The 27,603-nt window shown below is 41.4% G+C and overlaps 2 protein-coding genes across 2 annotated transcripts; both read right to left on the bottom strand.

Annotated features, from left to right (window-relative positions):
* Positions 1 to 249: 249 nt before the first annotated feature.
* LOC146666260 (urea transporter 1-like) lies at positions 250 to 1,659 on the bottom strand. The gene is made up of 5 exons (XM_085410974.1): positions 1,651 to 1,659; positions 1,037 to 1,174; positions 710 to 829; positions 640 to 672; positions 250 to 546 (listed from the first exon to the last, which is right to left on the bottom strand). The coding sequence occupies exons 1-5, from the start codon at positions 1,657 to 1,659 to the stop codon at positions 250 to 252; spliced, it is 597 nt and encodes a 198-aa protein (XP_085267100.1).
* Positions 1,660 to 6,992: 5,333 nt separating this feature from the next.
* thbs4b (thrombospondin 4b) lies at positions 6,993 to 25,613 on the bottom strand. Its single transcript, XM_085414179.1, has 22 exons — positions 25,293 to 25,613; positions 21,335 to 21,532; positions 20,699 to 20,958; positions 20,479 to 20,581; positions 20,264 to 20,346; positions 20,095 to 20,146; positions 19,573 to 19,724; positions 18,617 to 18,754; positions 17,338 to 17,415; positions 17,091 to 17,243; positions 16,910 to 17,014; positions 16,713 to 16,820; positions 13,890 to 14,049; positions 12,885 to 13,003; positions 12,363 to 12,415; positions 12,077 to 12,270; positions 9,827 to 10,005; positions 9,162 to 9,210; positions 8,832 to 9,028; positions 8,549 to 8,721; positions 8,229 to 8,368; positions 6,993 to 7,902 (listed from the first exon to the last, which is right to left on the bottom strand). The coding sequence occupies exons 1-22, from the start codon at positions 25,369 to 25,371 to the stop codon at positions 7,844 to 7,846; spliced, it is 2,832 nt and encodes a 943-aa protein (XP_085270305.1). The 5' UTR covers positions 25,372 to 25,613; the 3' UTR covers positions 6,993 to 7,843.
* Between the last annotated feature and the right edge of the window lie 1,990 nt (positions 25,614 to 27,603).

Genomic DNA, 27,603 nt, shown 5'->3' with positions numbered 1-27,603 from the left:
ACACACACACACACACACACACACAGATGTGCTCAGCCTGTTCTCTCAGTATGATTAGATTTACATCCACTGTTGTTACACCCTTTTATTGGAATGTACTGCCCTCTTCAGGGCAGAATAAATACTGAAGAAGAAAATATTTGCTGTTTAGAAATTCATCATTTGTCACCATGCACAATGCCAAATTATATAACAAATTTAGTTATGTAAAGGGGGGGCGGCGGTGGGGGGGGGGCGCCAGCCATTCCATCACCGTTCCATTCCTACAATATAAATGCTCACAAAGGTAAATGTTAAGGACAAATTCTTCTTCTCTGCAGCCAGATAGACACTTGGTCCTTCCCTCTCCTTCAGCGGGGCCTCCTCTTGGCCGCTCTTCTGCTGACTGTGCTGAGCTTTCTTTAATTGTCTCTGGTAGCAGAGATTTACCTCGGGGTAGGAGACCACAGACAGAGGCAGTCTGCAGATTGCTGGAATCTCAGAGGAAATGAGGAGAGAGATGAGAGTCGACAGGCAGAACGGCCACGTGCAGGCCGGTAATGCAAGCTGAAAGGGGATGCCATAGGAGAGGAGAGCGTGACACATGATGAGCACGTGGAAATGATGTTTGCAGACTTGGGAGGAAAGTTTCTGAGCTACTGCAGACATCAGATTTGAGGTTGCTGCAATCATCTGTGTGTATGTGTGCAGAAAAGTTTATGAGTTTCACCAAACAGCAGAACCAGAGGAAGACACCCCCAATGGCACTGGAGGATAGTGCACTATTACATCCCCACAGCCTTGTGTAAATATCCCTTTGAGGAGCAGGCCAGAGCAAGCCATCCACCACACATCAGTGAAAAACACTTTAATCCCCCCATTTGTGTGAAGTATTACACAAATAACAAGCAACTGCATGAATCTGAAAACTGAACGTGTGCATTATTTAAGAAAACATTCCACTGTGCCATTTAAAGAAGCCAGAGGTCATTCTTGAGGCTCAGACATTATGCATATTTCTATGCAAATTGTTTTGAGACTTTCAGCAGCAAACATGCCAGCAGCAGAGCCCAAACGTGGCATGAAAACAAATAGCTGGTAAGCAGAGCAGCAGGGACAGAAGGATGAGACCTCCTGTCCAAGGACTGTCACAGCCGTACACCTGGCCAGCACCAACTGGCACTGACAAGAATAGCTGCAAAATGACAGCCTCCGTTTATTTACATTTTAAACAGTTAGCACTGTTTTTTTAATGGCGCTGATAGAAAAATGTCAAAAAAAACACAAAAAAAACCACCATTTAGATATTCATAGCTAGTGGACCAGAAACATGAGGTTTTTTGCATATCTTATGCACTCTGTAAGATTATCTGTGTGAGTAGCTCATGTAGCTGCAATGTGCAGCCACATCCACAAAATTAGATGGAAGGATCTCATTTGTTAGCAACTGAGGGCAAAGCACTGACAACTACTGGGCAGGAAATGAATTAAGAGGAAACTTGGAATCGCTACAGGGTGACATTATATTTGTTATTATTTATGGGGCAAATGTCCAATCAAAGAGAGCCAGATGAGCAGATTCCCTGCTGGATATTGCGCTTTCACAGCTTTTGAAAAGAACAAACAGAAAGGCAACAGCGTGGTAGTTCTATGCAAAAGTCAGGCGCTCACCAAACACATCAGAGACCATTATTTTTAACCATCCAATTGACAAGCTGAAAAATTCAGCCAGCAGGAGCTTTCATTTGCACTGGAAAATTGATGGGCAAAGCTGCTCTAAAATTAAAAAACATGTTGTCCAAAACCTCTAAATCACTCTATTACGACTTTAGAAAAACAGTAAGGCTCGAGTACTTTGATATTTTTCAGTCTGCAGTAAATTGAGATTAAGGACTGAGACTTACTAATCATCATGTTATTGCTGCCACTGTAGAGTTATGGCTGTGTCCTGAAAACACTCCCTTTACAATGCAACATACTGTCATTTATTGCCCCAATTAAAGTTTTTTTAAATGGTAAAATGTAAAGTCATGTTCACTCGCTCATCAGTATGTGTCTCAGTGTCACAGCGTAAGCTAAAGGTAGTGTTCGTGGCTTCCACACCTCTTTCTGCTAGCAATCGTATAATCCAAAGAGCCACATTTACAGCTGACAGTGAAACTAAATGATGCAGCACACTGCCGAACGCTGCTGTACTTAGCTGAAAATAACAACCATGTAATTGACCCCTTTTTCCCTTGAGGGTTTTTTGAGGGTGCTTTATGGTAGATGCATTTAAACCATCGTAATTTAGACACTCAGAAAAAAAAAGGACAAACATATTGCACCGGAGTATATCAGCTGCTCACAGTGCAGCTTATTATACTGGTCTTTAACATTTGACAAGGTGCCTTTCCCATTTACAGGATGCAGCAAATTAATTTCTGGAGGAGAACACTTACTGCAACATGGACATAAAAACATTTGACATGAAAAGCCACCAGTGCCAGTGTCTTTAGGCAGAGAACATGGCCATCACTATGTTCCGTTGTAGGCATATAATCCCACTGACGTGGTCTCCCTGAGCTGAATGTGACAAATATAGCCAAAATTAGTGAGATGCAGCTAAATGAGAAACTGTGTAAAGTACACATGTAAAAGTCAACAGAAGTGTAGGCCCAGGGAATATAAGGGGAAAAGACAGTGATAATGACTTTGTGTTTGGAGGAAAAGGTGTTTTTTCTCTCCCTATTTTCACGATGAACTCAAAGAAGGTTTATTACAGATAAGTAGAAGCCATTGGGTCTCTTTAGTCCCAGCAAAGAAGCCAGACCCAGTGGGAACTAGAACACCTAGAAGACCATTCAGAGCGCTCCAGTGTTCTGTAGGATGAGGTTAACCACAGTTAGGAGCCAACTGAGAGGTCTGATGAGAAATGTGTCTTGGGCTACCCTTTAAATGATGCGGTCTAGCACCTGGATTATTATAGCCCATCTAGTGATAGATGATAAACTGTGATAAACTGACTTCAGTTTTATTAGTAGTACTATGAGTCACCATCAGTCATAATTATTCACACTCAAAATTAACTCCTTGCTGAAATCTATTGCATATCCATACTTCTATTAGTATAACATTACATGTTCCCTGTAAAAAGCCCAATAGGATGGAAGCAAAAGGAACCAGCTGGACTTTCTTCCTTTGAAGGTTTTTGGGGGTGTTTTTTGCTGTTTTTGTTGTAGTGCGTGCTTGTTCATGCAGATCATTAACTGGATTATGTACACACTACAGGTTATAGCAGCTACAGGTTGAATTGTATAAGAGTTTGTAGAGACATTGTCAAAAGAAGATAAAGCCTGGAGTTCAACCAAGTTTTGGTTATATAGCGCCAGTTGACGACAAAGGTTGTCTTTGTATTGAAAGGTAATTACCCTGCAGTATTAGAGAGAAAGCCTCAATGCCCCGCTTCGTGACTGTGGGAAGGAAGAACTCCCTATTAAACAGGAAGAGACCTCTGACAGTGTTTCCCTGACCTTTCCTCTATGACCACCGCGTTCTGTCCATCCATCTTCATCCAGCGCAGGCAGAGTGCACCCTGGACAGGTCACCAATCTATTGCAGGGCTAATACTGAATAGAAGTGCCAGTTAACCTAACCAATGCATGCTTTTGGATTGTGGGAGTGAGCCAGGAGTCCCTGGAGTGAATCCATACAACCACCCCACACAGAAAGACCCTTGCTGGCCAGTGGTTTTGACCATCATCAACATTGCTAACCATCATACCGCTGTGCTGCTTGGACCACAATGAGGTTGAGCATCTTTAAATGAGTTTTTCCTGATGACAACATCTGTCTAGAAGTAAACATAAGATGCAGGAACTGCCAAAAACCACAGTTTGAAATATTACAGCAGAAATAATAGCTCTTTACAAACAACAACATTTCTTTCTATAGTTGTTTTAGCCCTTTGTGACAACTACACAGGGGATTTTCTTCAAACTCACCCACTAAACTTTAATAATGCTTTCACCATAAAGTGCAAGGCCACTTTTACAGATAAGTGGCCACTAGCTGTCTGCACTGCATCACCTCCTTTCAAGTCAGCAAACTTGAATGAGTAAAAATGCTCTAAAAAGATTTTTACACATTTTGTGATGCAATTATCAGACAAATTTTTGCCTGTGGGATCCACCCATACAGTATGGATGCTCTTTGTTATATACGCAGTATACATACATACATGCAGAACATTCAAAGCTTGAAAGCAGGGCTTCACTTCAACATCATAGTGCCTACATTAATCTTTTATTTAACATTCATAGCCATTGCTCAATATATTCTTTAACCTCGACAGGGTTACTAACTGAGCAGCACCTCAATCTTTGAGATTATGATAACATCAGACCATATTCTGTGGTTTTAATGGCAAGTTTGCAGAATTTTATCATGAAAGAACTTTAAGGTGAGCTGACAGCAGTTCTCCAGAGAGGGGAGCTCCGCTGCTATAAGCAACTGCCTCAGTATTGATATTCAGAGCTCGTACCTTTGGTGAATACCTCCAGATCTACGCTCTACAGAGGATAAGCGATCAGACGTCGGTGATCCCCTCATCAGGGAGAATTACTCTTATATTCAACGAAACACAGCGTCTACATCTCATATGGACGATAACGATTTGCGGCCAATGTCTTCCAACATCTTCAGTGATCCCCAGAGTTTTAATGTTCAGCTGATGGTGACATCTCAAGGTGACAGCAACACTAGTTCAAAGCACCGCTGTGCAGCCTCACAGAGCTGCCAGCACGGTTAAAGACTCTTGGTTTGTTACCAGCATCAGCTTCTTGTTTGTTGTGTTACAAAATTAAGTTACAAAGAACCCCCCCTCTGTCGGTATGTTCATTAAATAGTTGTTGTGTGGCACAGCACAGACATTGATGTTATCAGGTTTTGTCATCCGCTCTCTGCTTCATCACAAATTACAGACAAGTCAACATCTCCCCGTGCACCATATAAATCAGTGAATGATTCTCTCATGCCCCCTGAGGTGGAGACAACTCCAGCAGAGGCGTGCGAGCTGAAATCGAAACCTGGCTGCCACTTTGCCATGGAGTTTCCTCTCCCCCACCTGCCTTATTTATTCATTTTGAAGGAGTGATCAAAGCCGATTTTCCAAAGAGCTTCCCACTGTTCTATCGTCAACATCTTCGGTCACAATTCTCAGCAATGAAAGCCCGGGTGTCTTTATGCTGTGCAGCTTGTACTGAACCCCTTGATCTCTTCAGCTCTGCTGGTAACCTCTTTTCCTCCCTGCTACAATAGCAATTTTCAAACAGGCAACAAATATGGAAACTACTCAACACGATTCCACAGTAAGTTTTCAAACTGCAAACCAAAAAGCCAGGCGATCAGAAGGAAACTGATCAATAACTTTTCTCTGTAACAGCCATCAAACAAAGAATGTGTCTGTAGGTATTTCAGACAACAAGGCTATTATCTTCAAAAACACTGTGCTGATTTTTCATTATTACTTTGTGTTGTTTTCACTGTTTGAGTTTACACACACACACACACACACACACACACACACACACACACACACACACACACACACACACACACACACACACACACACACACACACACGCACACACAGTTTTGCAGATTGCTGCTGCGTCTTAAAAGCGGTGGTCCCGATTGCTGCTCTTGAACACCATTTGCAGCATTTTAAATTCCTGTCACGATGAAAAGTGTGGCACCGTATCTGAATTTGCATATTTTTTTCCAAATCCAATTTATAAAAGCTTATCCAAATTCTGGTCTCAGCTCACCATAAAACAGCTCTACCTCCATGTGAATGCAAAGTTCCCACTGGTGAGATTCAGAAGCATCGTGTGGTCTGCCTGATTCTTTAATTAACAAATGTTCCATCAGAGGGATCTGCAGTGGCATTTTAGGACCCTTTGATCAAAACAAAACAGCACTTTCAGCGTAAATGTTGGGCAATTCATTTTTCCTAAGGGGTCACATGAGGTCATGGAGTCAATAAGCTAATAAAGAGATAACATAGAAGTGAATTAAGCTTATTGATGTGGGGCTTTCATAACAGTCCCAGTTTGACATGTAGCCCCTTGGGATAATTAATTGCCCATCCTTGAAAAGTAATGAATGCACGCATGCATGATTTTTAAAAAATATATAATGTTAAAAATTCTGTATGATTCTTGAACCTGGTCAAACAATCCAGACTAGTACAACTTATAAAATAACAAAACCAAATAACAGCAAAATGTCCTTTATGTGTATACAACATATCTTTATCTCAAAGTAATTAGTGGGCTACATAGAAAATACTTCTACACATTATAATGAAAATTTATTTTGGCCAGGTTCATGACTAAATATATATATATATATATATATATATATATATATATATATATATATATATATATATATATATATATATATATATATATATATACATATATATATTTAGTCATGAACCTGGCCAAAATAAATTTTCATTATAATGTGTAGAAGTATTTTCTATGTAGCCCACTAATTACTTTGAGATAAGTGAAATGATCAAAATCTCAAGGTTCAAATAATAGAAAGAGAAAACCATGTAAAACCAAACTGGCCTTCTAGAGTGAGCGAGACCAGAAACATGATCAGCCCATTTTCTGGTAGCTATTATAAAAAACAAAACATAAAGAAAAAATTGACCCCACAAACACAACGACCCACCACCTAGCTGTCCAATATTAATAGTACTGGAAATTACCAAAATTATTTTTATATTTCTTTACCGGTTAATCCAAATGATGAAATTATATTTTAAATGCTAAAATACAATTATTGTTATTATCTATGAATTTTCAAATTGATTGAAATACAAGAAAAGGTGAAAAAAACCCAGCAAAGCCTGTTTTTTTCTTTTTCTTTTGACAGTTATTTACTTCCATTTCTGACAAGAAAATGTACCAGCTAAATTTGGGTATAAAAAGGTGAATTTAATTCCTTACATGCCAATAAATGTAAAGACGTGTTTTTTTATTTGGTTTTTATGACAGGTGGTCTAAGAAATCTGCTAAGCACTGTATATCCCAAAAAGCGTTCAAATATGACTTCTGCGTAGTAGTAAAAATTATTATATGATAACATCTCACTTTATTTCCTGGGAAAATGTAGAATTTATTATGAAAAAATCATAATAAAAGAACAACTCCAAGTACAGGGGAAACAAAACTAATAAAACTGTATGCAGCGCTATGGTGTCTTATGCTACATTTTTTGGTAAGGATTCAGCTTACAAGATGATTTAACCACGAGTAAGGCACTAAGAGGAAGAGAAGAAGAGTATAGAGTAGAAGACAAAATAAAAGACACTTGAATTTTCTGAATATGGACGCAAAAAATGAAGTTTGGGTAAAATAACTAAAATAACTGTGCAGGAGATCAAATGCATCAAATGCACATTGACATCTACACCAGAGACTCTTCAGCATGTCAGTTTGTAACTTTTTGCATGAGGAAACTTTGAAAAGGATTATGTTTTACAGAGAGATACCAAAGGGTAAAAATCAAATATGCAGGATTTCTAAGGGGGCATATTGCAATGTATTTGATAAAATCCATTAAACCTAAAAGCTCAGCTCGAGACATTTAAGAGAAATGAGACAGCATGAGAAAATACACACACAGTACAAAGATTGTGGCCATGTATGCACAAAAGCCATAAACATCAAAACACAGACACAGGCATCCACACACGCACACACAAACGTGCGCACACTCGCACGTACACACTCGCACGTACACACTCGCACGTACACACTGATGCATTCCTCGTAGCTCTGCAGTGGTATTTTTTTCCGCGTTGGCTTTAGAGCGAGTCGACGCCATGCTGACTGCTGAACTCCTGGAAATCCTCCGGGATGGTGTCTGCGGAAGTGACAAGTTAGGCGTTATGAGACAAGCTTAAAATCTCATATGCAGTGAGGTCAAACTAATTCTCTTCACAGCTGCAGTCTTTATGTAACAAGATGGAATATGAAGCTGTTGCAGACAACTAGTCTCAGAGGTCATGCAGCAAGATGCTGCACATTCCGTGAGGCTGAGAAAGCCCTTTAGTAAAATGTTGATCAGCATATTAGCATAGTTTTCTGCTAATTACCTGCACTAAACACCAAATTAGGATGGAGCTACTGACAGTTTTCTAGCATTGTTATCCCATTTGTAAATTATGTTGCAACGTTTGATTTCCTTACCATTGCAGCGGTATTTCAGATTGGACCAGATAATGTTTTCCTGCGAGAAACAGAACACGCCAAGTCGTCCTCCTCTCATGGTTGTGTCGATGGTCACGCCGGAGTCTGCAACCAGCTCAGTTCCTTCGTAAAAGCGGGCTCTGCACAAAGCACAACAAGGGATTTTTACCTTAGTTATTAAATTACAACTATTAAGACTAAGAAACAGCCAGCCTGGCTTTCCAATGGCTGAACATACAGTTTGCACCTACACACAATGCTGACCGTCTCATCTTGCTCTTGGCAAGAAAATTTAGGAAGCCGTAAGAATTTTATAATACCTGATGTATCCAACCTGTGGGCGGTGCTGCAGGTACCAGCGATAGGACACCTTATCCTTCCAGCCCACATTTCTCGGGTCCTTCCACAGCAGGCGCACTTGGTCGGTGGTGTCTCCCGTGTGCCACAGTGAGTTTCTCAAATGCTCGCCGGGGCCTGATCTAGACTTCACAGCCTAACGCAGAAGCAGAGACAAGTAAGGCGATTGTAGAAGCAGAAGGAAAACAAGAATGTGTAAAACAGGTCGAGTGAGTAAAACTAAAGTGAGATGACTCGCCCTCTCACCTTCAGCTGTATGCCAGGCTCGGCCACGGCTCTGAAGGGGGTTGCCTGCCAGTAGGTCTGTTCAGTCTGCTTCCACATCACCACGTAGAAGGAGGATGAGTCCTGGTAACCAAAGATGAAGCCAGCGTAGTCATCATCAGTGACTGTATTCACGTGAAAAGTCCCCTCAAAGTCCACGCCGCTGAAAGCCGTGTAACCTGACATCAGAAAGAGTAATTAGCCGTGTAACCTGACATCAGAAAGAGTAATTAGCGCATTAGATACGACGAGTAGTTTCTTGCACACAACACTAAAAGTGATATTCAGGTAAAAAAGCTAAATACACCTTACCGACAGCAAGTCCAGGATCACTATTCATGGTCTGAACGATTTCCATTCCCTGATAAGGAAGAGATGTTTTTAATGATGAATGATGCACCGTGAAACTTTTAATTTCAAAAGCTTGTATTTGCATTTCAGGTTTATTAAAATGTGCTTGCACACGTACTTTTTTTAGGCCATGAATTAAAGCTGCCGTGACTCTTTTTTTTCTTTTCTTTTTTTTTAACACACTGTGAACAACACGACCTTTCAAGTTGATCTGGCAAGTGCCCTATATACACATTTAGCAGCTCTGATTTTTTTTTCAGTTTCTGGCCACAAACTGAATACAGATCAGCACCCTGCTTTCAGCGTAATTTTTCTGTTCTTCCAGCTCCCGAGGGCAACATCTGCTGAACATTAGCTGCTAAATGCACCAACACGTTCATCAGCTACCGACTAAGTGTGTCTCAACATGTAGTGTAGCGTGGGTTTTTAGTTTTTTGGCAATAAAAGGCTGCCTGCTGGGCCAGAAATCTATTCAAGGAGAGTGGTAAGAGTGAACCAAAACAGCAAAGCTGGACAACAAAACACTTGGGGAAATCACAAAAGTCAAGTAAAGTCAAGCATGTGTATATAAAAATATCTGCCTATGATGGATAAATTTGAATGATCAGTGATAATAATGTTCATACCTGGTTCAAAACAACCCAGTTGGGGTCAATCTGGGCATCGCCCTCGGGGTCCAGCACAACAGTCTGATAGGCCCTGAAGTCAGTCAAGGTAATCTCGGCATTTTCAGGACAATTATCAATCCTGTCTATCACTTTGTCCTGGTCAAAGTCAGACTCACAAATATCTCCAACACCGTCACCTGAAAAGTTAAAAAGTACAGTTAAAAATTTGGTGCATGAGTAGTTTCAAATCTTTAATTTACTTTGGAAACACAATAGTGTATGATCAAAATATCTCAGAAGCTGTGCAACCTCATTGGATAAATGATCTCAAGTACTGTACTTTGTCACTACACAATAGCCAGCCTTGATAGCCGGGGATAGACCGCCAGGGCCTCTGCTCGATGCATTTCACCCGACCCCTTTAGTGACTCCTGTGGGTGGTGGAGGGCAGGCCTATGCTTAATCCATGTGAGCTAAGGGCCAGCCACCAGCCACTCTCCTTCAAGCTCCCTCCACAGGCCAGGGTCCAGGGTGGGGCTACGGTAACCCTGCCCCGGGTAGGGTGACCTGGTCCATTAACTTCTCTCCTTTCCTGAATCTGAATGGATAATGACTGACAAGAATGAGCTTTCTCTGAGGGGCACCTGAGATGGGGCTAGTAATTCATTCATTCATTCATTCATTCATTCAAGCAAGGGCTCAGAGTGGAGCCACTACTAAACACTGAAAGGTTTTAGTATCTGACAAGGATGTCTCTTGGGCACCACCAGGGAGAAGGCCCCGTGAAAGATCACGGGGACACGCTGGAGCGATTATATTTTTTGGCTGGCCTGGGAACACCTCAGTTTGCCCCTGGATAAGCTGTAGGAGGTGGCTGGGGAGAGGGAGGACTGGGTTGCTCCGAATAGGCTGTTGCCCCTGCAACCCGGTCCCAGATAAGCACATGAAAATGGATGAATTGATGCACTAAATGTTGTCACACAGTTTTTAAAAAATTGCTGAAAAATTAAGACCTTTTAGTGAAGCTCACTACAGTCCACACCCTCCAGTACGACAGACATATACTGATATGGCTTCTCGCTGAGTCTTTAATAAGTCAAAATCAGCTCTGAATGTGTCTGATTCTTCCTAAATGCTGTACCGAGACACAAACATAAGCCGTCCACGTTTGCAACTGGGATTTTGTGATAACCATACATTATTCTGTAATGTTGAACCACACATAATGTTACGAATGGACTGCTACCTTTCAGTAACAGTAGTTTGTACAGGCTCACAGAGTGCACGATTGAGTAGAAATCTAGAAAAAAGATTACAATGTCAAAGGGAACCACTTTGCTTTTATGTAGTTGGTGGGAATTATGAGAGTGCCACACATCAAAGGCCCCTGAATGACAGCGAGGGGGAAACAAAATCTGTGAGGGCAGAAAGAATGAATCACTTTGTTGTGTGGAGCAAACAGCAACTAACCACCAGACGACACACAAACGAAAGAAACCTTAATCACGACACAGGCTACGTGCTTTCTGGTCTCTGCTCAACAGGGGACAGCAATAGCCCTGGATGGCAGTTACAAAAAACAAAACCCTCTGTGCGATAAACTTCAAAAGAAAACCGAATCTAAATCAAAGGGAGCAATACCATTTCTTAATTCATAGGTCTAGATGCTACATATTAGCTGGCAAAAATACATTTGTCTAACAGTACAGCTTTGGACACATGACATTTAAAAGGGCACTGATTATTAAATAAAAGCAAATATCTGACTTTTGAGTTTTGTTAGGCTATTAAAACTGTGCTACTACCACAACTGGCTACACAAGAAAAAGTTGTGTGTTGTAATAATGTAAGTAATGGTCTGTTAACTCTGCCTCGCTGAACTCTGACTGCTGGGAAAAAATGGCCTTGCCCCTCTTTATTTGAATTGACACTCCACTCCCATTAGTTTCAGAATCCATTTTCACACAAGTAATGTCACAGCGAGTCATAAAATTGGCGAATGAGTTTAGGCTCGCAAAAATTGCGCTTTTTTTTTCTCCTCACAAAAATTGCCACTTAATCTGCCCAAGGTTGCTACTGTTTGATCCGCGTGGGTGTGAAATAAATAATGTCAGTAACAGTGCAGGGGGAAGAGAGACGTTCTCCCGAAATTATGACCATTAATCTTTCAGCATCAATCTGCTTTTTAGCCAAACGTCTCAACAAAAACAACTGAACATCCCTACAAACTCATTTTTTTTAATTATCAGGGGACAATCTGAAACTCACTGTTATCATCAATCTGATCAGGATTTGGTACCAGCCGGCAGTTGTCTGGACCCGGTGGTAAAACATCCGGTATCCCGTCGTTGTCATCATCGTCATCGCATTCGTCACCCAGCCCGTCTTTGTCAGTGTCCAGCTGAGAGCTATTGATCACGAGTGGGCAGTTATCCTTGGTATCCTGGTGACCATCGCCATCACTACACAGGAAGCGACGCAGTGACATGAGTTAAATTGAAATAAATGAATAAAAGCTATACTGGTACTGTAGATATCAAGATAGTGTTATCACCTGTCTTGGTTTGTATCACAGGAATCCCCAACCAAGTCATTATCAACATCAGACTGAAGAGAGAGCAGACAGCAATGAGACAAGTGTGAAAATACAACTTTAATCCTGCAGTTAAGATCTTATTTTTGTAAAGGTAAATGCACAGTGCAAACAGCTTCGTTCAGCAGTAATATGGACCTTTTGAATGACATATTAGAACTGCAAACTATAGAACAAACTGCATTTATCTGACTTTTCTCTGATCATTAGATAATTTTTCCTTTTATTTCAAAGAAACTGTTAGTGTTTTTTTACGGAGCACAGAATGTTTGAAGCACTTCAACAGTGTGTTTGTTGATAGTATATTTTTGTATTTCATAAGATGTTGAATTTGAAATCTCATATCTCACTCATAACTATAGTGGTTAGATAAATCTAGTGAATCAAACACTAAATACTACGAGCAAAATCAAATAAACTATCCTTATGTCAGTGTATTTAGTTAATTTACATGACCGCCATACATCCACCTGTATGACTGACCTGATTTGGGTTGGGGATGTCGGGGCAGCTGTCACAAGCGTCTCCCACCCCGTCTCCATCCCGGTCCAGCTGGTCTCTGTTCTGGACACGCTGGCAATTATCCAGGAAGTTCTTCAGACCTGCACATCGATCAGGTGACACTCATTTAACACTCAAACTGCCACCAAGTGGGTTTATAAAATATATAAATGTGCAAAGAATTTGATGAGCAGTCAGTTAAGTCAACAAAGACTGTAAATCCTGCATGTCAGCTGTAAAGATGTGCATTTGTTTGCTTTCTGCGGCAGTGGACTGAATACCTTGCTTTAAAAGACAGATATGAGTTTGGGTCACTATTTTCCAGGAAATAATCAGCAGTATTCTTTGTAATATAATCACAGCAGCATACCTGTGGAAAGCAAGCTGTATTACTGACAGAGTCATCTTTATCATGAAACACGAGCAATAGGTTTATGCTGCTGTCTCACTAAAGAAATGATTTTATAAGCTGATCTTTCTAATATCACCACTAGGGTGCACTGTTGCATTTTCTATGTTGTTCCGGAGAACCTGCATTCAGATGGTATTTTACTTCATCACAGGGAGGCAGTAGCAGCACTACTAATGCATAAAGGTCAAGCAGCAGCAGTGGAAGGAAGAACTATCTTCTTGTCCTGTGGGGGCTTCATGAGGTATAATCGCTGCTGAGTGATCAAAGGTTGTACTCGCTTTGGGGTCAGCCTGCTATCGGCTTTCATCATTTATTTTTTTCTTTACGGTGTTGTTTATTCAGCCTGAGCTGGCATACAAAATCTATCCTAATATAAAGTGATGCATTTAAACAACAAAGGGATCTGTAACTAACTATAAAAGTTGCATGCATCCTTGTGAGTAATTCACTACGAGACCACAGCAGTGGAATCATAAAAGGGAGTGCAGGGTAAGAAGTCATAACAGCAAAAGCCTCCAGTGATGTTGATTATATAACAAGAGCGTCAGCATCAGTGATGTCATTTCTCTCCTCACCATCTCCATCCATGTCATCATCACAGGCGTCCCCTTTGCCATCACCGTCAGTGTCCCTCTGGTCGGGGTTCTCCACCAGGCGGCAGTTATCACAGGCGTCGCCGTGGCTGTCCTTGTCGCTGTTCCTCTGGTCCACATTGGCTTTTAACCTGCAGTTGTCCTGATGAAGAAGGAGCGTGTGCACATATTCATTTATGAGTCATGTGAGTGGGTAATATGGTGGGTAAAGCGTAAGCCTCTGTATGCTTCAGGGCTGAAACCTTTTCGATTTTTATGAGATTGATATCACTGTGCATCTTATTATAAAAGATGAAATCTTTTGTTTGTTTCTTTGGCTGCCTGTACTGTCAACATGATTAGGAGTAGCCAAACTTAGCACATAGGTACATCTTAGCCCCCGATTCGTATTGTTAGGGATATCAGTTAAAATCATCATGTTGCTTTGCAACAACCTGGAAGTGAACTAAAAACAAAACAGTTTTTGGTCATATAAATGACATCTACTGCCCACACTTTTAACTTTTCTCAGTGTCATTAAGCATGTAATTTTGCCAACAGCAGAAAAAAGCCAAAAACAATAACCTAGCATGGACATGTACTACAGGGAGTGCAGAATTATTAGGTAAATGAGTATTTTGTCCACATCATCCTCTTCATGCATGTTGTCTTACTCCAAGCTGTATAGGCTCGAAAGCCTACTACCAATTAAGCATATTAGGTGATGTGCATCGCTGTAATGAGAAGGGGTGTGGTCTAATGACATCAACACCCTGTATCAGGTGTGCATAATTATTAGGCAACTTCCTTTCCTTTGGCAAAATGGGTCAAAAGAAGGACTTGACAGGCTCAGAAAAGTCAAAAATAGTGAGATATCTTGCAGAGGGATGCAGCAGTCTCAAAATTGCAAAGCTTCTGAAGCATGATCATCGAACAATCAAGCGTTTCATTCAAAATAGTCAACAGGGTCGCAAGAAGCGTGTGGAAAAACCAAGGCGCCAAATAACTGCCCATGAACTGAGAAAAGTCAAGCGTGCAGCTGCCAAGATGCCACTTGCCACCAGTTTGGCCATATTTCAGAGCTGCAACATCACTGGAGTGCCCAAAAGCACAAGGTGTGCAATACTCAGAGACATGGCCAAGGTAAGAAAGGCTGAAAGACGACCACCACTGAACAAGACACACAAGCTGAAACGTCAAGACTGGGCCAAGAAATATCTCAAGACTGGTTTTTCTAAGGTTTTATGGACTGATGAAATGAGAGTGAGTCTTGATGGGCCAGATGGATGGGTCCGTGGCTGGATTGGTAAAGGGCAGAGAGCTCCAGTCTGACTCAGACGCCAGCAAGGTGGAGGTGGAGTACTGGTTTGGGCTGGTATCATCAAAGATGAGCTTGTGGGGCCTTTTCGGGTTGAGGATGGAGTCAAGCTCAACTCCCAGTCCTACTGCCAGTTTCTGGAAGACACCTTCTTCAAGCAGTGGTACAGGAAGAAGTCTGCATCCTTCAAGAAAAACATGATTTTCATGCAGGACAATGCTCCATCACACGCGTCCAAGTACTCCACAGCGTGGCTGGCAAGAAAGGGTATAAAAGAAGTAAAACTAATGACATGGCCTCCTTGTTCACCTGATCTGAACCCCATTGAGAACCTGTGGTCCATCATCAAATGTGAGATTTACAAGGAGGGAAAACAGTACACCTCTCTGAACAGTGTCTGGGAGGCTGTGGTTGCTGCTGCACGCAATGTTGATGGTGAACAGATCAAAACACTGACAGAATCCATGGATGGCAGGCTTTTGAGTGTCCTTGCAAAGAAAGGTGGCTATATTGGTCGTTGATTTGTTTTTGTTTTGTTTTTGAATGTCAGAAATGTATATTTGTGAATGTGGAGATGTTATATTGATGTCACTGGTAAAAATAAATAATTGAAATGGGTATATATTTGTTTTTTGTTAAGTTGCCTAATAATTATGCACAGTAATAGTCACCTGCACACACAGATATCCCCCTAAAATAGCGAAAACTAAAAACAAACTAAAAACTACTTCCAAAAACATTCAGCTTTGATATTAATGAGTTTTTTGGGTTCATTGAGAACATGGTTGTTGTTCAATAATAAAATTATTCCTCAAAAATACAACTTGCCTAATAATTCTGCACTCCCTGTAGTTTGGGGTGAGGGGGAATTCAGTGCCACTTGGCTCATATTTCTGCACATAGCAAACAGCAACTTTTGTCCCTTAAGTATAAAAATTTGCAGTTCCTCTTTAAGAGTTAAAGGTATACTTTATAAAGGATTTTGGCTTTGTTTGATGGTAATTAAACACACTCTAAATATCGGATGTTCAGTTTCTCCAGGCAGTTTAATTTGCTTTAAGTCTTTTTCGTAAGCCAGCATTAGCATCCCAATGCATCTTGCTAATCTAAATAGCAAGCAATTCCCCTGATGTCAGCAAATGGTTGTATCCACACCAAACTTGTGGCTTTGTAAAGGTAGCCAGTGGGTGACCTCAAAGTTGCTACATCCACATTTCTGTGCATAAATGTGGTGTCTGTGGATATGATATGTTAATAGGTGAATTTGGAAAACAGCGGCAAGTGGATTTTGTAATCTTTGGACAGAGCTAGGCTAGCCCCTTTGCCCACTTTACAGTCGTAAAATAACCGTCTGCCAGGAGCAGCAGTCATTTTAGTGCACATACACATAGGAGGTATTAGTACTTTTACAAGCTTAATCAATCTAGGAAAATTAGCAAGACAAACAAAAATGAGAATCTTTAGGTATAATATGTTTTAGAGGCATTTGTTGCGAGATAGCCACCGACCTGTTCGTTTGGAATACCATCGCCATCTGCATCTTCATCACAGGCATCTCCATAACCATCTCTGTCGGCATCCTCTTGACCAGAGTTAGGAACAAAGACACAGTTATCCTGCAAAGACATGTGACAGTATGATGATTAAATAAAGATATACCTGCCACAGCAAAGCTGCTAATCTTGACAACTTGCACCATGGTTACCTTTCTGCAGTTTGGATCTTTGCATTTGAGTTTCTCATCTGGATATCCATCAATGTCCGTATCCTTTCCACACAGGTATCCATTTCCAGCCCAGCCAATTCCACACTGACAAGACAAATGAAGCTTCTTACAAACTCATTCATATACTGCACATAAGCATTTGAGTGATGAAGAATATTACCTGACAAGAGATGGATCCGTCTCTTTCTACAATACACTGAGCGTTGACATCACAGGGGTTGGTCAGGCTGTTGCCACAGCTGATCTCCGGCTTACAGCCCTTCACCTGATCTCCTGTGAATCCTGACTTACAGCTACCACAGTGATAGGAGCCCTGTGCGGGAATTATCACAACTGCACATGAGCATCTTTGAGTAGCAATAAAGACCTGTAGTAATGGTCATACAATACATCAACGGTGTTCTTACCGCAGAGTTGTGGCAGTTCGAGTTTGCAGTACAGCCTCCATTGTCAGGTCCTTTGCATTCATCGATGTCATCGCAGACCTGGATTGTAAAAAAATGAGCAGACTGTAACAACTTGTTCAGATTTAATTGCTCCAAAAATAAGTGTAAAAAATACGCCCCAAAACAAAACAAAGGATGCCATATAAATCCTCTAAAGCCCCGCAACAGCTGAAGCTGTGCTTTATAATACTTACAGTATTAGAGCACAAATTAAAGTGGGAGTAATTTATGCACACTGGGTATTTTAGGTGTTTATTTTGTAGGAATCTAAAATGCATTAAAAGGGTAAATAACACGCTGCAGACTGCAGGTCATATTTACAAATTCGGAGCAATAAATAAGCATGGAAGTAGAACGTAAATCAGCAAATTAAAAAAAACGATATCCATCTGTTCCCGCCAATCAGGATCTGGTGCATCAAGATAAACATTTAGTGTGGCTAATCCTGTGTGACATGATGGAGATAATGAAAGCAGTCCAACGAGGTGGAAAAGTTATGTTTTCTTCATGTTTTAAATTTGGTGTCTTCATTGCTCTCGACCAAGTTTGTCAAACATAAGGCACAGGGGCCAGAATTGGCCCGGAGAAGACAAACCGACCCACTGTATGGTGTTGGAAAAAAGTGAAGTTGGGTAAAACTCTGGAGTTTTAACTCATTTGTAAAAGTAATGCAATTTTTCCTACTGATAAAGACCGTGCCCGTGGCCATTTACACAACACTAAAGTAATTAAGTAATTAATAAACAATTACTTGTGCCAATAGATTTCTTTCATTCACTACAGCTGCATTTCAGGTAGAAAAACTGAGATTTACCACTGAAATTGCCCTTTTCCTTATATTAAGATATCTCAAGGATTCAATGGCCCGGCCCTCTTGAGGTCAAAGTGGGTTCTATGCAGCACATGATATCTAATGAGCTTGACAGACGTGATCTACTGGCTGACTGGACTCCAGTGAAAACCCCCATAGGTTTGTGCAAACTTTTTTAAACACCTAAAGTAAAAGTCACTTGTGTTGGCACATTTATTGATTGAACTTTTTTGCTCTTTTAAAGTGAGAACCCTCCTTTATTGTTTAAATGCTTAAATAAATAATTTTATGGTAAGATCAACAACATATTGCAATCTGCTGCTGGATTCAGACTACATTTAAGTCCATTTTTGTGTATGTGTGTGTGTCTTTTTTGATATACACTGATAATAATATTCTGTTTCCTTCATGATGCATCCACTGTCTTACCTGTTTATTGGTCTGAGCGTACACTATGCCCACACCCTCCACTGGCAGGCCGGTGTAGCCCAGCGGACAGGCGTCACAGCGGAAGCCTGGGGCAGTGTTGACGCAGCGCACTCCAGGAAAGCAGGGGTTAAACTGACACTGCAGAAAGGACATGAACTCTGTTGAGCTGCAAAATGTATGTGGTTCTCAAAGGGCTTCTCCCCAAAAGCTTTTAGGTCTGATGACATTGCTCATGCAAGAAAGAGAATGCTGAAGGGCCCAGTCCTCAGAAAAGAGGTCAGTGCAAACAGAAAAGACAGACAGGCAAACACGCAATCTTGTATTGCCATCCTTATAAGGTTCTCCATCTTGTTTTAGAAAGTTCTACCTTTACCTGCTTTTTTTGGTCATAGTCTAAATTATAGAACATTAGCCTGTGTGAAATATCTTTGCTTCTCATGTTCCAGTTTAATGGACCCACTGCCATTCAGTCTGTATATGCTGAAAATGGTGAAAAATACAGTGAGATGCATTTCTTTCACCTATAAACAGATCGTCAAAAAAGTCATTTATGGATCAATTCTGGAGCCACCATTATTCAGTGACATCAAGGTGTATTTGAGTGTACTCCTTAATCGCAGCCTGTTAATTCACACTGTTTCTCATCGGGATCCAAAACCACTAATATGAACTTGCTGCTATGCCAAATAGATACACTCAAAACATTTATCTGTCTTTACCCTAGCTATAATCTCATAAACCAGCAGCCCAAGTAGTAGCCATAAAATACTCGAAAGGATGTCGACAGTTTGCCCTTACACCACAGGTCGTAAATTTATATTGATTGTCATGAGGACAGAAGCATGGCAAGACGCACACACACACACACACACACACACACACACACACACACACACACACACACACACACACACACACACACACACACACACACACAGAGCGATATTGAGCTTTACCTCGTCGACATCATCACAGTTAAAACCATCTCCAGTGTACCCATCAGGACATGGTCCACATTCAACACCTTCTGCTGTTTCTATACACATGTCGTCACGGAAACAGACACCCGGTGCACACCTTGGCTTCACCACCTCTGTGCCACCTAGACCTTTAAATAGGAGGAAATAAAGATTTTTTTTTTAACCATCTGTTATTCATTCAGTAATATCAAAATATCATGTAGGCACGGATACTGATAAGGATGTACTGATACCATTATCACGTGCGATCTGCTAATAGGATAACTAATTTATTGAGAGAGTTTTGAGTCTGAGGGGTCAGTGCAGAAACAAAGCAAAAAGAAAGTCTTCCATTAAATTAAAATGTGCACATTTGTGCCATTTTAATTTGCATTGTGACACAACATGAGATAATGAAAAAAAAAGAAAGTGATCAGCTGTGATAAATTAAACAATTGGAAACTGGTCCTCAATTTTTCTCTCTACAATGACTGACAGCTACTATAGACATTATCTTACCACAGGCCTGACACTCTGAGATGGTATTCCTGAGAAAGGATGTTTCTTTAACCTGGAACGGGTCAAAAATGAACAAAAGTTTATATTCAGTCAGGCGAGTTGTCAGGGAGGTCAGGATTGACGGAGCAGAGATTAAGTGGCCTCAGAGGGACTGCTAAGAGGTGGTTACCTGCTGAATTAGGACGTCTTTCAGCTCATTTATCACCTTCGTTAACTCCAGCATTTGATTGGACAGCTGCTTTGTGTTGACCCCTGAGGGAGAAGGACTGTTATTTTATTCAGCTGAAACAGAGCTAAGGGCTTCTCAGAGTCTGCCCCCCTTTGACTCAACATTTCCTATCGCTGAGAATGTTTTCACTGACATTTCCACAGAAAGAACCTTACCCAGAGTCTGAACTGAGTCTCTTTGCTGGAAGTGGCAGTCTTGTAGCGACGCAACATTTTCAAATGAGTCCCCAACCACCAGCTTTAGTTCATCTAAGCTTTCCTGTTTAAAATCAATCGAGTGAAAGTGCACAGCTAAGCCATCTGGAAACCTACAGAGTCATTATCGTGACAGAAGGGCATTCACTATTGTGTGGAAATATTGTAAGCGATGGCTCACCTGCTCTCTGGCTTGCATAGTCTTTAGTTCCACTGTGCCATAGCCTGCTGGCAAACCCTGGAAGGCAGCAGGGAGATCCCTGACTGTCTCCACCAGCCTGCAGTCCAGATGCAGCTCCACCCCACCTGGCCCCTGCTGCTGCTGCTGCTGCAGCCCCCTGAGGTGGAACAGCAGTCGGTGTTGCTGGCCATCTGCCAGCACCAGGTTGTTGAATGTGACAGAGGCCATCCTCTTGTCACTCCTCAAGTACCGTAACACGGCTTTAAGAGGACACGGCATGGAAGAGGAAGAAGGAAGAAGAGGTAATGAATAGAGCAAAATTGACTGTGTTGCTGTAAAGGGTTTATGTGATGTTAAGCATTGATATTGTTTGCTATTTGTTTCTCTATCTGTGCTTGGATTGCGTCTTAGCACATAGCAACAGCAACGTCATTATTTGTGTAGCTATTTGGCCACAACCAAAATAGTTTGGGGCACAAACTCAGTACAGTTCATTATGTGGGGGCAAACACTGTCTGCTGGATTTCAGGTCTGTCTGCAGAGTCTTTAAACATTATCACGTTTAATCCATTTTTAATATGAAGACATTGATTGGCATAGCTTTAAACAACCAGCGCCTCTTTGATGTCCTCCTACCTCGGTTGAGCTTCCCCATCACTGTGAACTCAAAGTACTTGCTGTTGTCCCTGGGGTTGTGCAGGCCAAACACAGTGGTTCCGGTCTTGGGCTGCAACTTGAAGGAGGTTAGGATGAAAGCCTCGTTCACCCCTTGCCCGGTCAGGCCCCCCTGCAGCAGGTCTGGCAGGCAGTCGGGTGAGGTGAGCAGATCGTAGACTGTTGAGACAGATAGCAAGGCAGGGAAACGGGAAAGCACGTGAGTAATGGATGATGTGAATATTTACAACCCGCAGCGGCGCTCTGATCCGAGAGTAAACACATTCCGAGTCGACAAGAAGAAGATGATGATGTTGACCCAGCATTAGATGCTCTAGCAAGACGCTGTGTCAATCAGTCAGCGCAAACTTGGCAGGCTGGGTCGGCTCAGGCAAATCAAAAGGAGGCGGATTTGTAAGTAAACAGCATACAGTGACGTTAGATGTGTGCTGTTTTTATGATCTTCTCTTAGGTTTGTTTTAAAACTGTTTGAATTGTAAAATGAGATGGAGCTTCCGCTTGCAGACAAAAGCACAGTGAAATTTAGATGTTCTGACTCAACTGACAGGCAATTTAAAAGTAAAAAGCCAGAGAGGAGCAGAACACTGGTGCTCATGGTCAGAGTCTCCTTTTAATAAAGTGGCTTGGGAGCTGGGCAAACCACAAGAGGATGCGCATTGAATCTCTAGTCCCGCATCTGCACCATCGTGAATACACAAGTACCACTGAAACGGTCCGCACGGCCCTCTGTCGTGAGGGAGCAGAAATTGCTCCCAAATGCTTCCGCTGACTGTTGTCAGCCAAGATTGCCCCAGATGAGATCTCTCGCTCTTTCTTTTATCTCTCTCGTCTGCCTGGGGTCCCTTGTGTTTTGTCAGACACAACACAGAGCCTTTAAATATGTGCGCAGATAAGTGAGACTAAGCCACCGAAATGCCTGCTTGCACCGTGCTGTCAACACTACTTCCACTAAAAATGTAAAGCTTTTCGAATCCTTTGTGTTTGGTTTTTATCAAGATAAGAACTTTTTAATATATAAAAAAAAAGAAAAGAAAAGAGAACAAAGGAAGCTCGATGTGTGCATCGTGTCTTTAGTGGCATCCACACACACGAAGCGCACAGTCCTGCTTTTCATAAGTCTTCTGGACAAAGGGCTTCGCAGGGTCAGGGCTGTCTTACACAGGAGACCCTGAGAAAGTGTCTCACTTCACCCCCCGATTAACCTCAGATTTCAAGCTTCATAAAACTAGTTCAGCTGAAAGCCATAAAGGAAAACAGTGTCTTGACCTTTCCTTAACACCAGCATATAAATCTGTCACGGTGCGATTACTGTAAAGAGTGCAAATGGCTGGCATTCCTTGTTTTAGCATTTCAGCACACGCTTCGCACTCGAGCATTTCTGTGTGGCAAGCTTTAATTTATCGCATCACATTTAAAGGCCAGCCATAACAGCAGTGAAGTAATTACGTTAACAACATCGTAGTGTATAGAACAGAAGAAGCAAAGTCACATTTAGCCAAGAGTCATCTAGCTACCCAGGACCAAAACCATGATATTCAAACAATATTAGGCTTTTATGTGTATTTTTTTAGACATTTTTAAACATCACATGGCATATTGTCACTTTTAAGATGTGTAAGTGTTTACAAATGTAACTACACGTGCACTCCTACTTTACTTCTGACACTAGCTTTCCTTTTGGCTTCCATTAAGTCTTGAATAAACTTGAGTAAAAACTAAACTAAAATAAGTATAAACTAAGTAAAAACGTGCTTTCAGCATTTCTCTTGCTATTTTTGCATTGCTGTATGTGTTTTTAATTGATTTACTTGTTAATACCCTCGATCTTTAACATTACGGTGCGATAATGTTGGAAAGCAGATCACATGGTCTGTGCTGACATGGGGAGTTGTCATAAACCCAGAAACCCACTGCACTGATGTCGCAGCTTCAAACAAGAACAAAGCACACATTGAGCAGTGTCCAAAAGCTTTTTCCCCCCCACTGTAAACACAGAGCAGTATTCTGTAATGTGTATTTCTCCAGGAGACCATCATGATTCTGCGCTGACACTGTGTCTATTCTTAAAAAGTGAAACTAAATAAACTGGATGAAATATATTCTGTTGGATGAGTGCAGCCTACGTGAATCAATGAATCAGCTAGCCGTGTGTACATTTACAGAAAGATATATTCACGTAAACACAGAAACTCTATGTGTTATTGTCATTATCACTGATTTAGGTTACGTTTACTTTCAGCTTTGTTCTTAGATCCACGCTGACATTTGAATTGTAAGCGGAAGAAAAATGAATGGAAAAAAGTTGCTGGCTTTGACTTTCTGCCACCTGTTATCATTAATTCCCCCTCTCTTCTACAGCGTGTCTTTCGTCCTGTCCCCCTCCTCTCAACCCCAACTAGTTGTGGTGGACTCCTTATTGGTTTGTCCCGGAGGTTTCCTCCTGTTAAAAGGGAGTTTTTCCTTCCCACTGTCGCCAGTTACTTGCTTGTAGAGGGGCATTTGATTGTTTGGTTTTTTGCTCTATTAATGTAGGGTTTTGTTTTTTTTTACAATATAATGCACCTTTACTATATAAGTAAAAACTGAATTGAACTGAACTTGTCAGCTGAGCTAAACAGTGAGTTAAGACTCACCATAAACTCTGCAAAGATAAGCAGAGCTGGATATTCCCCCCTTTTACCTCATTTTAAAGTTTGATATAGCTCGGCCTGGAGGATGGCCCAGAGGAAAGAGAGTCCGCTTTAAACTTCAGTAATATCATCTCTCAGTGAGCCATCCTTGAGATGTTAATATTAATCAATAACATAGATAACGCTTATGGAATGTCATTTTTGAGCACCTAAAACCAGACTTGGCTGGTTTAAATGGATCTCACTCCTTGTTTTGTGGTCACGCAGACAATGAGCCTGAGAAATGATAGATGACAAACTCCATTAATCTGGACTTGTTTTATACATACCATCAGGCACCTATTTGCCAAAAGACTCCAGGGATTAATGGGCATTTTAAAGGTATGCCATCAATCACCTGGTGGGGTTTGCAAGAAGGGCGATAAACTCTAAACGCCAACATTTCTATGCGTCGCGTAGCCCCGAGTTTGTGTGTGACCTTGAATAAATGCGGGCGCGTGCGTGTGTGACTGCAAGCGCGTGTCAGACAGTGTGAGAGAGAAGAGAGTCTTGAACTTCAGTACTGCACCCAGATCATCTCTGATTATTCCCATGTGTGTGACCCAGCTGGGATTTTCTTTAAATTAAAACGAGCCAGGAAGCTGAATCTCCCGAGCCGAAGTAATCAAGCAGATCTGGCTAGATGGATATCAAAATCAGGATGTCTTTACTTCAGCGGAAAGATGGTGGGATTTAATACTCAAACTTTTGTCTACTTTTAATATTTTTTTCTTATCTTTGCCTGCTTCCTGTCAGAAACACACACACCCAGCCCAAATAAAAGCATTTGACTGCCCCATATCTTCTACAACTCACTGGGATATTTAGCATTTTATTCGCACCTCAGCGAGTATCACACACATTGTCTGATCTTTTTGTGTTTGGGCCTGCATATCATATTCTCTTTCACAGTGTCTGCTTCATCCATAATGCATTAAAACTCATACATAAGTGTGTTAAAATACTGAGAGGTGGAGCCATTGAATCTTTTCTGACAGCTAATGAAAATGGACGATTACATTGCAGGCAGGGTGTCAGAAATAAAAAAGAAAAAGAAACCTTAAAGACATCGTTCCTTATGTGTGTTTGTGTAAACCTAAAAAAAGGAAAGATGTTTTTCCACTTCTTGATTTTTTTGTCATCCCAAGCAGCAACCATATAATCCAAATAAAAAAAAAATGCAGTGACATTTAAATAACTGACATAAAAGCGACTCAAAACACTTCAAAAAAAGAAAAAAAGACACTCACCCAAAGCCTGTGCTTCCACGTGTAAGCACATTTTTAATAGCAGCTGCAAGGCCAGTGTGAGGGCCGTCCACACGTTCATTTTGTCCTTCCAACTGGTCCCAGATCTGCAGTTCTCTTTGTAGCTACTTAAATGTGTCTGAAACTCCAGCAGTTTCCCCCCGTTGAGGCGTATCTGTGTACTTGTCTTCCTTTCTGAATCAAAAATGAGGCAAAACTGTCATGTTAAGCCTAATAGAGGGTGCTGACTGCTTTTATGTGTGTGTGTGTGTGAGAGAGAGGGAGAGTGTGTGAAGAAGGGATTGTAGGAGTCTTATTGAGGGAGGAGCAACAGGGCCAGAACCTGCTTTTAAAACCCTCCTCAGGCGGCCCCATGCAGAGAAGGAGTGACCTGGGAAAACTCTTTCTTTTGGCAAATAGGTGCCTGCTGGCTGCTACCAATTCCCACAGGCGCCTTCACAAATCTGCTGTACACGGTTTGCTCCCTTTAGAGTCTAGGAACCCACGTTTGGCCACCAAAAACACGTTTCAAACCAGACCGGAGTCAGAATATTTTTAGACTCTTGAGTTCAAGCTTGGGGTGAATTTCTGAAAATGTGTTTCCCACTTCCAGCAAACAGACTTCTAGTATTTATTAACACTCTGCCTGAAAAAACTAAAAGACAGATTTTTTTTAACTTTCCTTACAGGGATCAGATGTAACACCTTTCCTATCTGCCCCTGGTTGCCACTTCCATCCCTGGGCAAGGTCAGGAAACAAGCGCTCTGCTGCTCGTGCCTCAACAAGCCGCGTTAAGCGGCCAGTAGAGCTTCAGACAGGCTGCTGGCTCACATGGCCTCCGGGTCGTCAGCATGTCTGGCACCGCGTGACCGGCCACAGTTGGTAGAGGTGAGGAAGCTCAGGTCAGAGTTATGCTTTGCTTGTTTTTCCCTCTTTCTTTCACTGTTCCATTTTATGTTTTTAAGTAAGTTCCTCCAGCCTAATTCCATGTTACCACAGAACCTGTATTAATTATGTTGTACTCTTTCAAGTCTTAGTGGCTACAAGATGATGTTCCCACTTAAAAGCATAAACACGAGTACCTATAGCAACAAACAACACCAAATGAGTCACAGTTTCCATACGCCAATACAGGTGCTCCTTGTGGTTATCCAGAATACAGCCGCACTGTTTTTTGGGGTTTTTTTCATGCTTGTGAACTGTTACAGACTCCATTCAGTCAGCAGCAGGGCGCTCAGAGTTTTATCTGCCCTCTGATTGGCTTTTAGAATGATGCTTTGCAGGCGTCGGGGTTCTGGATGACAGAAAGCTCCACAGACCTCCATGCGTGGTCGGCAGCCCAAGCCAGGAGCTCAACAGACCACATCAGTTTGCTGGAGGCCCTGGACTGACTCACATCATGGTGCGGTTGATGAGGTCAGACAGTGAGCGCTGCAGCTGGCTCAGAGATAAAACTAAAGCCCAAATGTGTCTGACACCATCGCCTGACTATTTTTATTTGTGACATCGATACAACCAAATCCCGAGACCCTCATACCCACACTATGTGGTCCAGGAAATGAACAGATTTCTGTAACTCAACTTACATGACGTGTAACAGACATTAAAGATTACAACACTGCTGCAACTCCAAAAACAACAAAACGTACTGTGTTACCAATAAGTACTACGTAGCCGACTTCAAGTTACGGCTTTACGGAACATAAAACAACACTGAGAGCTGTTCCCTCGCTCAGAGGAGGTCTGACAATTCGCATTTTTTAAAACCTTTCAACTCAAAACAAAGACAAGACAAACAGGTCAAAAAACAAGAGTGATTAAATGTCCATAATAGGAGGCAGGTGAGGCATTAACAGCAAAGCAAAAGATGTTTTATTGTAGGAAAAATGAAGAAACTACAGATATTTTATGATCACATTTAATTTTAATCAGATTCACCTTTTATGTTTTTTTATTTAAGATGTTTTTTTGGGTTTTTTTTTTAAATTAAACTCAACATTTTTCTTAACTCATAATGAACTGGTTTGTGGTTCTGTCACACTAGAGTAAAAACTGGATGCCTGCCCCTTCCTGAGCCTGGTTCTGTCAGAGGTTTCTTCCTCTTAAAAGGTAGTTTTTCCTTCCCACTGTTGCCTAGTGCTTTCCCGTAGGGGGTCATCTGCATGATTGTAGGGTCTTTGTCTTGCAATATAAAGCACCTTGATGTAATTGTTGTTGTGATTTGGTGCTATATAAATAAAATAAAATTGAAATGAATCAACTACATTGATTTTTTTCGAACTTGATGTCTGATTGCAAATATCTGCAGCGAGA

The sequence above is a fragment of the Rhamphochromis longiceps genome, linkage group LG7 (genome assembly GCF_057381845.1).
Source record: "Rhamphochromis longiceps isolate RC_006_pf linkage group LG7, R_longiceps_female_GT1.1, whole genome shotgun sequence".
NCBI classification, from domain to species: domain Eukaryota; kingdom Metazoa; phylum Chordata; class Actinopteri; order Cichliformes; family Cichlidae; genus Rhamphochromis; species Rhamphochromis longiceps.
Note: the sequence above shows the minus strand (reverse complement) of the source record. Positions and strands in the feature narration are given on the sequence as shown.